Here is a 13,892-nt window from a genome sequence, read left to right on the forward strand (position 1 = left end):
GGGCAGCGTTCAGAGCAGAGACATGCCTTAGCCAGGCAGGGTCTCTGTGCCCTGATTACTGTCTTGAGATTCTCAACTTCTTGCTCTTCTTAAGAGCACAAGTCTATCATTTCAACAGATGTGACTTGCTCAGCTTTAAATGCACACAGGGGAGCATGCAGGTGTATTGACACGTGTGTGGGTAGGTAAGGCCACCTGCATCCTTACACGGGAACCTTTCTGAAAAGGACCATCTTTGCAAGCTGGTCCACAGTCCATGACCAGAGACTACTGTCAGGACCTGCAGTGCTTTGCTGTTGTGCTTATGAATGACCTTTAATTTGTTGCTATTTCATTTAATCAGACCTATATGATTGCCATTCATGCTCAATATGCCCAATTTTGACATCTCAGGGAAACAAACTCGGTTGAGTGTGCTTACTACCTGGCTGTGTGATGAATTCTGTGAACGCTCTTCTCCTACCTGGTCAGGACGGCTCGGGGGCCCCGGGCCCGGGCGTGCATCTTGTCCAGCACCATGTGTTTCAGCTTCTGGTAGTACACAGGCCCAAAGTAGATGTAGGCTTCCAAGGGCTCCCTGGAGGGAAGGCAGGCGCTTTGGGTTAAGAAGTGAAGTTTGAGGGCCTCCCCGGTGGCGCAGAGGTTGAGCGCTGGGTTGCGAAGCTGCCCGCAGCCTCTGCAGCGCTGGTTCGATCCCCGGCCGCCAGGTGAGGGTCCCGCATGGCGCACAGACCTCTCCTGCCACCTGCTGCTCCCTTCAGCAGTGTACTTCGGTCCTTCTGCCTGTTCTGCTCCCTGCTCTGGCTCTGGTGAATTCTCTCACCCTCCCGTGCTTCTGATTGTACCCAGTGCTTGTATAAATAAATAAATAAATCTTTAAAAAAAAAAAAAAAAAAAGAAGTGAAGTTTGAACTTACAAGAGGCAGTTTTCTCTAGGACTCAGCTCTGGCGGGTCCTAACTCATTTCTGAGCAGGTTTATAACTGAGTAGGTGAGAATGATTTTGGAAAGGCTAAATCTGAAAATATGATAGTAGTGTGGATACATGAAAAGATATGTTAAGAAATAAAAGTTTAAACAGGTTGAAAAACCATGCACAGGGCTGTCCCTCCTTCACTGCTACCAGCCTCATCAGGTCACCATCCTTTCTTGCCTGGACCACCACAGATAATCAAGGTGAACTCCCCCCTACACTCTTAGCCCTCGACAATCTGTTCCTCACATAGCAAGCCAGGGTGATTCCTTCTAAAATGTAAATCACCGGAGGTCATTCTTCAGCTCTAAATTCCCAATGGTTTTCCATCACACGCAGAATCTATATCATTTCAATCTTGTATCATGGCCGCAAGATCCCTTGTAATCTGGTCCCTGCCCATCTCTCACTCATTTCCTCTTCACTTTTCTCTGTTGCTCATTCTACTCCAGCAACAATGATCTCTTCATTGCTCCTCAAATGCAGCAAGTCTGTACCTGCCTCAGGGCCTTTGCACTGTATCTGTGTGAAACATTCTTCCACCATGTATTAAGCAACTGAATACCTCTTCAGAGACTGGAATGCAGTGCTCTACCTGCCCAGCCAGTACATTTGGGCCACAGCATGAAGTGGGAGACGTGGCAGAGAGGCACCTGCTTGGCCTTGTGTGCTCACTATGCCTTCCCACACTCCAGAGGCGTTTGCAGCCATTAAGCCACTGTCCATGCTTGGGCCTACAGAACTGGATTCCTGGAGGATGCACCGGAGACACAACAGGTAGGGTGTCAGGTGACCCTGTTCATGTCCCAGCTGTCATGTAGTAATTACATGATCTTTATCTCTATTTTCTTAGTTGTGTAGCAAATTGGTCATTCCAGCTCTAAAGTGGAATGATTCTGTTCCTACACAGTGTGGTTGCAGATGGTAGAATTTATGGGACTTGGTCACCTACTGTCATTCCATCATCTGCTGAATCAAGTGGCAAGTTTTCCTCCGAGCTATGCTCAAGAGGGATGTCACTAGGGATGGAAGCTGGTGGGTGAATGTGTTTACAAGCCCTTGGTGGAACTTTCAACTAAGAAGCTAAGGTAGTGCTTCTCAAACTTTTCTTTTAAATATTTATTTATTTATGCATACAAGAACTGGGGTACAGGCCAGAGGTGTGGGGGGTGAGGGGATTCACCAGAGTCAGAGTTGGGAACAGAACAGGCAGATTGACTGAAGTACACTGCTGAGGGGAGCAGCAGGTGAGTCAGGAGAGGTCTGCTGCGCCATGTGGGTTGCTCCCTGGCCAGCTGGGGATCAAACTGGTGCTGCAGAGACTGTGGACAGCTTCACAGGCTGCGCCTTAACCCCTTGTGCCACCAGGGAGGCCCGTTTCTCAAACTTTTGCAAAGAAATAACATCAGCTAGGGGTAGGGGGAAGGTGGTGTAGACACAGCCCACCACTGTCAATAGAGGCAGAGCATGATTCAACCAAATTCACAAAAGAAGGTCCACAGAACTGACTCATCTTCCATCTGGATGGAGAAGCAAGAGTTAAGATGATCAGTTTAGCAATGACAACTGTGTTATTTGAAATGGACCTTAGCTATTTTATGGAATCATTTTTTTTTAAAGCATATTACTCTTTTTCTGTAATGTAATTTTCTACAACACCTCAAGGGTAATACACTTAAGGAAATCCGTATAATTACAGTCTGGATAGGTCATCTTAGAATGCAGAAAATACTTTAAACAGATACAGATTTTCACCATTTTAATCACATCTGGATAATCTATCTGCGGCATTAAAACCAAGCTCCTCTGTGTTCTCACACATGTATCCATGCTGAGTTCACTTGCGTTCAAGCATTTAAAACCTCAGAGGAACAACATAAACACCATGTCCCAGCATTTTACCTGCCATAAAATAGATAACAATCTTCATTTAGGGAACTGACTTAAAATCTTGCAAGTATGAATCAAGTGTCAACACCTAGTCATTGCGATGATCTCAGAGACAGCCATTTCTCCCTGTTACCAAGAAGACCCTGCGCTCTACCTGTGTGACCTGGTATCCCTTCTCTAGTCTCGCCTCTTGCAGTTCCCTCAACTTACCAAGATCTTTCCCCTAAGTTGGTCAACATGCTTTTCCTCTGCACACCAATTTTCAAGGGCCAGTTCTTCTCATTCTTTGATCTCAGTAGAAATACCCACTACCTCACAGGGGTCCTCAAATCTATTCCTGGTCTTCATTTTGGTGAAAGCTATTTCTACATGTATTTATTTGTTTTAATTTCTTTATTCTTTTTTTTTTCTTTTTTTCTTTTTTTAAAGATTTATTTATTTGTTTGTTTGTTTGTTTATACATACAAGCACTGGGTACAGTCAGAAGAGCGGGAGGGTGAGAGAATTCACCAGAGCCAGAGCGGGGAGCAGAGCAGGCAGAAGGACCGAAGTACACTGCTGAGGGGAGCAGCGGGCGGCAGGAGAGGTCTGCGCGCCATGTGGGACCCTCCTCCGGTGGCCGGGGAGCAGCCGGGGATCGAACCGGCGCTGCAGAGGCTGCGGGCAGCTTCGCAACCCAGAGCTCAACCACTGCGCCACTGCGGAGGCCCAATTTCTTTATTCTTAAAGAAATATGGAGCACCCTCTGTGTTAGGCCCTGTTTAGGGACTGGAAATAGAATAGACAAGCTCTGCTTGTACGGAGGCTATGTTCTAAGTGGAGACAGAAACGTAATTTAGAGAGTATCATTATATCATATACTTGGTCACAATGAGCTGTTATGAGAAAAATAAAGTAGGAAATGGGAGACAGTGGGCTCAAGATTTGAATTAAGTAATCCTGGTCACCCTGCTTAAAAGTCACCTTTTGACTATTATCTGTTAATGTCTAGTAACCAATCTTAGCTCCACAGGTGAGGGAACACGTGTATTTTGCTTACTGTTATATATTCAGGGCCTAGCACACAGCAGGTGTCCCAGGCCTCCATAGGGAGTAAATGTGCACATGTTAAGCCTCAGGCTGTCAGAGCACTAATTACCCGACATTCATCATACTAATGTAGAGAAGATTTGACAGTAAGGGAAACCCTATGCATTGTAATAATAGATGTGTTCCTTAAAAGCTGTATAGAAATCATATTTTGGTAAATTAGATCTTTTCTAATTTTTAAATGATAACCTCACCAGTACTGACAATGCTCCTCAATTTACCAGTTGTCTGAATTTGAATTTTCTCCTTGTCTTTCCTACTCCCATCCCTTCATTTTACCGAATTTTAACTGACCATTTGTGCAGGCTTAAGGTGTACAATGTGTGGATTTGGTAAAACTACATACTGCAAAATGATTATCACCTTCACTGTAGCTAACACCAACAATTTTCTAGATTCCTTAGGGAGTAAAGCTCTTACCTCATATTCTAAAAAAATCATACATCTTAATCACACACTTACCCTGTGATGCCAGATGTAACATAGTCTTTCCCCAAGTAGTTATAACCATGACGAACAAGGTCTTCACACACATCCTTCACCTTGCTGCCTCCGAAGGCAGTGCCGTAGTGGAACCTGCCGTCCAGCACGCCGGCCTTGCCAGCCAGCAGCTCAATTAACTTCCCCACCTGTGGGACGTGACCAGCTTAAGTGAACACCTTCCTGTGGCAAAGGAGTTGTGTGTTTGTTTAGCTCTGACCTATCTCCCCAAAGGACTCTGCAACAACCACTATTAGTAATAGTGACAGCACTATTAGTAACAGCAGCTCTCTCCGTTCACTGCTCTCTTGCTGTGAGACACACCGCTGAACAAGCTGGACAAGCATGTTTAAGTTTATGCTTCTCCACACCTCTGTGAAACAGATACTGTATTTTTCCTCATGTCACAGATGAGGAAACTGACGAATGGAGAACTGCTCAGTGATGGAGTGAGATGACCCAAACACCCTCATGGAGGGGGATATATTCGCTTCAGGACAGGCTTCCACACTGAGGCTAAGTAAGCTCATCCCTCAGCAGAGCTGCACCTCATCCCCCTGTAAAGAGGAGCCCAGAACTGCCAGGCTTCAGAACCCTGTATTTGACAAAGGGTCAAAGGACCCTGTTAAAGAATCACTCATTACAAGCCAGCTCCTGCTTTTTCCTCAAAAGCGACATCTTTGGGGGCCTCCGTGGTGGCCTAGGGGTAAATCTCAGCACTATCACCCCTATGGCCTTAGTTCGAGCCCCAGCCACACCTAACCCACATGGCACAGCAGACCTCTCCTGTCTCGCCTGCTGCTCCCCTCAGCAGTATATTTCAGTAGATCTGCCTGTTCCGCTCCCCACTCTGTCTCCAGTGGATCTTTTCACAACCTGCACCTCTGGCCTACACCTCAGTTCTTCTATGCAAAAATAAATAAAATCTTTAAAAAATAAAAAAAGCAGCATCTTTGTAAAACTTTAAGGTAAACTGACCGTCATTCTCGATGGGAAGCCGTGTGGGTTCATGATGATGTCCGGGCAGATGCCAGAATCACAGAATGGCATGTCTTCCTGAGGGACGATGAGGCCACAAACACCTGGGGAGACATTCATGCTGTGACAAGCACACTGGCAGGTGGAAGCTTGTACTTCTTCCTCCCCAATGCTGTTTCTACTGCTCTAAAACCTTACCCATGCTCTCTACCAGCAATCCTGCTGGACAGTTAAAAAACAGACTTCTTTGCAGAAAGGCACAGCAGCCTGCTGACTGGCCTGCTGGCATGACATAGTGGTGCCGCCAGGTTGCCCGCCCAGATTCTCTTGCCATGAAGAGCAGAGAGCAGCAACTTCCCTAGCTCCGGGCCTGCAGATTCGAGTCAGCAGCAATTCTGCTCCATGGCATCTAGTTCGTGGACGTCCTACACACTACACCCAAATCACAGCAATCCATTCCCTTTGACACCAAACACAGAAATGACTGAGCCAGGGGTTTAAAAAAAACTGTGACAAGAAGTACTCTTGTGTGGTTGACGTGCTAATAGGTCCACCTTTTGGCTGCAGAGTGCTTCCTGGGTTGGCTGGCTTTTGCCAGGGCTTGCTTTGGCTGAGCCTAAACTTCTAGGAGGAATTTTAGTTCCCATAGCCTATAACACAATAGAAAAGTGATCTTTGACTGAAGATGTAGAAGTTGAACAAGAGATTTAAATGCCAAGTCATTCTCGGAGAGAAAGGTTAGGATTAGAAACGGGATTCTAAGAATGAAAACAACAACACAAAAACCTACCGACTCTCTGCATGCTGCCGACAGTCCCGTAAATTAACTGTATTTATTACCATCTTACGAGTAGCCTAACTTCTAGGGGATTTTGATGCTTAAACAGTTTTTAATTCCTCTGATTTCTTTTTCTTGGGAGGAGGAGGAGGAAGAGAATTTAATTGTTAACCACAGCCTTCATAATTTCAAATCAGAAAACTAGTTTGTAAATGGCACAGGACTAAAAAAAAAAGTTTTTCTATTTAGCGATAAAATTCCTTCCTCATTGAGTAAAAATTCTGTACCTACTGACAAAGAAACTTTTCTCAGAGAAATTTTCCATTCTTGTTTGATTTCTACTTAAATACCCAAAGCACTTTAGAGTTAAAATTTTTGTGATTTGTTATAATCACCAAGAGCTGAGGTCTGAAGAGAAAGAATGCCAGTTGCCTATTTCACATTGTCTATTAATACTCTGATTTCTAGTGGCTGCTATAATATGGTAATTAGGATTGTGGGTTTGAGTTCTAGAGCATGTTAGGTACTTTGCATTTTTGCTCAAAACTGTATTTTTATTATAAAGAATGTATACTTTCCTATGGGAAGAACAGAAACAATCATCACTTTATTTCAAAATCAGCTAACGTGCTTGAATTTAAACCAAGTAGCGTGTGCAACCCTTTTTTTCTTTCCTCCAAAAATCTATTTTGTCCACACTGAAATTATCTGACAAAACATTAGAGGCACTGGGAAATCTACTTTGAAAGAGATCAACTTGTAAATCAGGTGCACCGACACCAACATTGTTCAGCGGTGAACAAAATGTTAAAACGCCAGATTCTAAAGAGGCCAGTCCTGGATGGGCTCGGGTGAGAATGGGATTTTGGCTGGCGAGGAGACAGAAGGGTTCGGCTACATCCCTTAAAGACAAAAACAGAAGAGAAACTTCAGCAGTCCATCCACAGGACCGGGTAGGGGGATGCCGGCGTAGGCTCAGAAGGAAGCTCCTGTCACCCCCACAACAAGAGAAGGTGGGAGCGAGGAGCAGGAGATACAGAACCACTAAGGAAGCCTGGCATCCTGACACTGGGGGGAGGGTGAGGAGAGAGATGATTTGCATTTTGCATGTTCTGTTTTAGTGATAAGTTTAATCAAGCAAATTTGACTTTTTTATTATTAAAATGAAAGCCAAGCTCCTCCCCCTGAAATCTGAATCTCCAAGAACTCCCCATGAAATCTGATTAATATTTAGTATCAAGATCCCTTTGGGGGAAGTTATTTTGCTATCAGTCCTTTTCTGTCCTTGAGTTTAAGTATTTTATGGGTAACTTTTGGAAGTTTCCCCCCATTCTGTCATAGGAACTGCTCTGGTCGCATCTGAATCAAGGGCACCTGTAAGCCAAAAATTAAATCTTAGCTAACTTAAAATTACTTTAGGCTCTGAAAACCCTTTTATATGCCAAGATGGTTCCCATAGCAGACAGCCCTGTGTTGTTTGTTTTGTGTGAAAGTGAATGATAAAAGATCCATGAAATCGACACAGAAAGCCAGAACAGCAGAAAGAACTGAGGGCTCTCCATCATTGCGGCTTCTACCCTCTGCTGACTCGCGGAACAATGGAGGCTACACATCCCACTGCAGATCTAACACAGCTGTGCATTTCATTAGATGAAGAGCACTAGTGACACAAGTAAATAATTAACTTATTCTGGTCCGCTGACTGTGCTTATGAGACCAGTCATAGCTGACAGATTTTAATACAAGTTAACACAAAGACACCATAATGAGCTTAGAAGTTAAAACAAAATATTTAGACAGAATTTGATGATCTCAAATCTCAAATGAGATGGATGATTTTTAACAGTTTGGATTTTTCTGCATTCATTAGGAGGGAGAAGAGTGTTCTCAATCTTTGAACCAGACTTTTCTTGTTTTAAGAAGGTAAATTTCTCTGCTTCAGAGGGCTTCAAATCCTTCATTAGAGCAGAAAGGTTTCTGTTCTTATTTTCAAATGAAAAAGTAAAATAAATGGTGTTTCCCACAAGGACAGAGGCACAAAAATCTCATCCAGTATTTAGAATTCTTAAAAGTTATAGTGGCTTTCCTTGAAGGCTGGTTTAAAAATGTAAATGATATGCAGTATGCTTCAGTGTGTTAACACTCCCCTGGATCCTTGAAAAGAGGATGGACTACAAATAAACCATATCTAATGGAAGCTGTTGTGAAACAATTACTGATTCATACCTTAAATGCTTACACAGCATTTCAGATTTTAAAATAAAAATTTCGGTCCCTGGCTCATGCTGGTGTCTCAACCCCATTGTATACAGCACAGCCTCCTGGCAGTGAAATGCAAATACACCAGTTCCACAAGCCCAGGGACATTTAATGCACTCAGAGCGACCATCCAGGAACTAGACCACAGACGGCCCTACAGAATTCAAAACAAATGAAGATAGGTACTAAGGAAAATCCAGTTCACAGCAAGTTAGAGTAGAAAGGTACTGGAGATAAATGTTATGCCATCGATAAACTATTGTTCAATAAAATATTATTCCCTCACATTCAATATTAATTTCTAACAGTAAAGGCAAAGAATTTAGGGACTCCAAAGAAACCAGAGGTCTGATGTCAGCACACTCAAGAAGGCAAATCTGGGTACCACTGTCTCATCTGTGTGTCACGTCCAGACCTGGAGGTTCTTCCACCACCAATTTGTTCTTGCTGTTTCCATGGCCTTCCAAAACAGATAAATCATTTTAAGTATAGTTTTTTTTTTTAAAGATTTATTTATTTATGCATATAAGAGCTGGGGTACAGGCTGGAGATGCGGAGCGGGGGCGGGGGGGGGGCAGCGGTAGTGGTGAGAGGACTCACCAGAGACAGAGTGGGGAGCAGAACAGGCAGACTGACTGAAATACACTGCTGAGGGAAGCAGCGGGCAAAACAGGAGAGGTCTGCTTCGCCATGTGGGTTGCTCCCTGGCCAGCCAGGGATCGAACTTGTGCTGCAGAGGCTGCGGATTGCTTCATAGTGTAGTGCTTAACCCCTTGCGCCACCAGGGAGGCCCCATTTTAAGAATAGTCTTACGGAGAAAAAGTTCAGTTAACCTGATGAATCATTTCATTTTCTTAGAAAGTACTTCTAATTATAAATAGCAATGACTTGGTCAAGTCATTTTTGGCCTTTAAAAAAGATTATTTTGGTACAATGGAGCAATCTCAATCCAAATAGAAAAACGGGTAAGAATTAAAAAGGCAAAGAAAAATGAAAGCATTCTAGTACCCTATCAAGATGAGCACTCAAGGAGCCACCCTGCAGGAGACATCCGTAACGACATCTTTAATTCAAGAGCTGTTTTTGATGGGACTTCAGTGTATTGAGAACTGACTAGCAAAAGGTTTTCTATTTGTTGACAGCCAGGCTGTGTTTTATTCCTCTGCTTCACTTTTAGCAATTTGCCTTCTATGCATAACCACTTTTGGATTAAATTTACCACTCTGAGGTTGATCTATATTATTACTCATCCTTTTCCAAGTGAGGAAAGAGAAGCATTTCTCAATGACAGAGCACACGCTGCATGGCAAGCGCAATGATGAGGTGGGGCTACGAAGAGATTCGGGGACTCAACTCCACTTGAGAGGTGTCCTGTGCAGGCTAATCTGACTGAGTATTGACAACACTTACACAGTTGAGCTCGCCATGTTCTGATGCGCAGCGGATCAGGTAGTATGCTCTGCCGAAATGCTGCTGCTGAAGCCTACGTTTTCGACCATGACCTTATGCAGGTACTTAACTGTGGGGCAAGGCTGATTACTCTGCCCTGTATAAAACCCTGTGCTAACGAAGAGCCTTAGTTGTCTGATCTTGGTAATGGGAATAATTAGCACTTATCTCATGAGGCAATTATGTCAGAAGAACAGATGAGCTAAAGTCTGAGAGGCACTTTAAAGTCCACAGAGAAAGGTAGCATCTAAATACAAGGAATTATTATTATATAAGAAACCTAATTACTCTCAGCAGGAAGCAAACTAGTACAGCAAAAGAGACCAAGTTAATGAACAGGAATAGCTGCAGCCACTCTAACTTCTCCAGCTGCAGAGGGCTCAGAGCGGCCCACTCCGCTGGGCTGCTGAGGTCATTGAACATTATCAGGCAGCGTAAGAACTTAAGAACTTCCCAGGACCTGACTCTGGATTTCTAGTTTATTGCTGGTGAGTATTGTGATAAATAGGGCCAAAGTGCAGCAGAAATGCTTTCCAGTTTGACTGCATTAAGAAGTGTTTTTGCTTTGAATGAACTCATCTCAGTTTGTCTTTATATACTCAGAAATGTAAATCTCAAAATCAAAATGCAAAGCCTAGCACAGGTGTGCTTACGTCTTTCTTCCTTCCCCCTTCCAGTTATTAAATTAACCTTTATTTTTCACACCACCACCTTAAATAATCCCAAGGGGGAGGGGAGGAGACAAAAACTGTTGAATCATATTAGCTTTGTTCTCTTGTTGAATCACTTCCAGATCTATCACATCACTTGCCATATCCCGGTTGACATAATTTTAATTCGGCTCTTCCTTACATGTTAACAGATAAATGATGCATAAGGAAACTTGATTAGCTTGCTTATTAAAACATCACTCTAATGAGAGGAGGCGCTAGAAGACAATGCAGTTTTTACACGGCTTTCCCATGAGCAGCTGAATGGTTTGATGGGATAGATTTGCATAGTCTGAAGCACACAAAGGGCTGATTAATTGAAACCCTTACAATGCTTCTGGAAGCAGCTATTGTAAAACAATAACCATAGGAACTTTACAAAATACACACGGCTGAATGTGTCAAGAGCTTAATAAAATGTGTGGAGGCTACACTATTTGGAAACAGGATTGGAGATTTTTATTCTGGGCCATAAAACACTAAACACCCTAATTTCAAAGCTTTGGTTGGATATTTACTGAAAGGTCAGAGGGTTACTGGCTAGTTACCAAAGACTCAAATTTGTTCTTAAAAGAGTAAATTAAATAAAATCTTCCAATATGAGGTGTCTATGTAAACAAAATCACCTTGATTTCTAACATTAGAGTAAAAGCCGCCAGAATTTCTTTTTGAACCCAAACTCTCAAGGATCGTTTGGCATCATATACCTTATCTTGGGGCTCATGCTGTTAGCTCCATGGTCCCCCTTCTCCCCTCCCGCTCAGAATCTTTCATTCAAGCAGGATCAAGCAAAGTAGGAGCCAAAGACATCCAGACTTTGAAGCTTCAGACTAGGCGAGCGGACTTTAGACGGTCTCAAGTGCTACAAGTGTACAAGTTGTTATTATTATTATTTTAAATCAGTCTTCTTAGTCTTTCAATTTTGTAAAACATAACACAGAAAAAGGAATAACAAATTAAAAATATGGAAAAGGCAAAGGTTTTAGCCAAGCCTGGCTTAACTACATTTTGATTTTGGCTTTTCTGCCGCCGGATAATCAACTTTTTCTAACTTCCCACAGTCTCTTTAACTACTGTATAAGGATCCTTTAAAGTGCTGCAGAGTTGGGGGGAAGGTTTTCTTCTAATAAACATTCAATCAACATCTTTAAAAATTCAGCAGGTTGTTGGCTTGCTGTTATTAATGCAAAGTGCTAGCAAGTGACTTTATAAGGGAACTTTTGTTGAATGAAGAGGGGGTCAGAGGTGGGTCTTTCATGCATTTCCATCCTTAAAACTCTTTGAAAGCCAAAGAGCTACCTGGACCATTTAGGGAAAAACTGCATTTTGATAAAACGTCACTTCTGTTTTAAAACAAAGGTTGACTTCCCTCCATTTAAACTAGCTGTCTGAGGATTTAGAGGGAGACACTAAGGAGTGTATGCCATTAACTCAGATTTGCAGTTATTAAAACGCTTCTGTTTGCCAGGACAAACACTCTTGCTCAAATACAGTTTTTCCTCTCCTTAGGAACACTGTTTGGTATTGCTGCCTGATTCTGTGATCTACAGGACCTTTGTTGGAGGTGCTAATCCTTTTTCACATGAGAGACTGAGAAATGTTCTTTCAGGGAAGTGATATATTGCTTTTTTCCCCCCACATCAAAGGAGTCCACTTTTTCCTCCCTCATTGTGGATGGCAGCAAAAGTTAAGAGGAAATCTGGAAATATTATAATTTGGCTTGCCTGAGCACTAAAATGAAACTTAACTCGAGATATCCTTAGGCTGACAAATTTCTGCCAAGGAACTGGGGGGAAAAAAAAACCTCATGAAGTAAATTTGCTCACCCTTCTAATAAATGCACTACCAGAAAAAGCAGGGTTTGAGATAAAAATATTTGCCTTCGATGAGTTTTTTTTCACATAGAACCAAACCCCAGAGTTCAAGAGGCCCACATGAGTTATTTTGATTATAATAAAAAGTCTAGTTCCAATACGACACCAGCCAGCATTATATATGAGTGTATCGTCCTATCTTTAGCTCTGTCTATAAAGCTGATCAAGAAAGAATATGAAGAGGAAACATCAAGAATGTTCCAGATGCACATTGTGCTCTACTTCCCCCAGGAAGCCTCACTGTGCATCTATCATGTAAGTCACAGCTTCACTCGAAGGTGAAGTCTAGAACACCTGGAAAAGAAATCAAGACTTTTGGGTATGAACACTTCTCCCCAGCCGAATTTGAAACACAACTCAGTAAAACTTTCCTTCTTTTGTAAACAGGCAGGCAACTAATTCAGAGCTTTGATGTACAGGAGGTTATTATTAACTCACCTCACCTTTTCCACTATTTTACATACTACTGAAGGATGAACTGCTCTAGGATTCTTGATCAAGGCTCCGTCTTAGGGGGGAGCTTATTCGCGGCACATTCACTGATGAGATACCTCACAGACTTCATAAACACCCAAAGGAAGGCTGTACTTCATTAAAATTCTTTGGCTTTCTCATTAGAAGGCTGTATTGAAATTCCCTTAGCTAAAAAAGTGTGCTGTGAGTGAATCCTGCCTACTTCTGAGGCCAGAGTCACCTTTAAAAAAAAAAAAAAATTGCATAGAAGAGCTGGGATGTAGAGGGGTAAGAGGATTCACCAGAGACAGAGTGGAGAGCAGAACAGGCGGATTCACTGAAATACACTGCTGAGGGGAGCAGTGGGCGAGACAGGGTAGGTCTGCTGTGCTATATGTGGGGGAGCTCCCTGGCCAGGGATCAAACTCAGGCTACAGCACTGAGACTTAACCCCAACGCTACCAGAGAGGGCCTGGAGTCATCGTTATGTTAACTGTGAATACGCTTCTTTATCAAATATCAGTATTTCTCCTTCCTCCACACTTGGTTCTCTCAGCTCATTCCTCCTTCATTCTCGAGGTCACAGAAGGTGACCGGTTTACTGGGTTTGTGCCTTGCATTTCTTCAGGGGGCTTTCTCTGCTCAATTACATTCAATCATATATCACATGGCACCGAGGTGGATTCTCAACTACTTAGTACTGATTCTCCTGCTTCAGTTCACACTCTCCTTTTGTTCTCTCAATCTCTGTCATGAGCTCATGTTTTACACACTGCATGTAACTGTCTGCCTGGCTTCCCTCTTCACATTTGCTTCATTTAGTTACTAATTATCCCACCACCTTTGAAGTGATCAGGCTTGAGCAGGATAGATACATTTTGTGAAACTAAATTTCCGAATCTCTTCTCATCATTACAATATTTTAAGAAGCATTAGGTGTAGAAATGCAATCTATACACT

At 42.8% G+C, this 13,892-nt stretch overlaps 1 protein-coding gene across 1 annotated transcript in view; it reads right to left on the bottom strand.

The window, feature by feature from the left end:
• Positions 1-13,892, bottom strand: part of POLR3B (RNA polymerase III subunit B) — a 61,016-nt gene that overhangs the window by 10,585 nt on the left and 36,539 nt on the right. The window contains exons 13-15 of the mRNA XM_037515175.2: positions 5,410-5,513; positions 4,414-4,580; positions 464-577 (exon numbers count right to left, since the gene is read on the bottom strand). Of these exons, the coding sequence (XP_037371072.1) occupies positions 464-577; positions 4,414-4,580; positions 5,410-5,513 (385 nt within the window). The remainder of the gene's footprint in view (positions 1-463; positions 578-4,413; positions 4,581-5,409; positions 5,514-13,892) is intronic.

The sequence above is a fragment of the Talpa occidentalis genome, unplaced genomic scaffold, assembly GCF_014898055.3.
Source record: "Talpa occidentalis isolate TD23 unplaced genomic scaffold, MPIMG_talOcc4v2.1 talOcc4.16, whole genome shotgun sequence".
Lineage (NCBI taxonomy): Eukaryota > Metazoa > Chordata > Mammalia > Eulipotyphla > Talpidae > Talpa > Talpa occidentalis.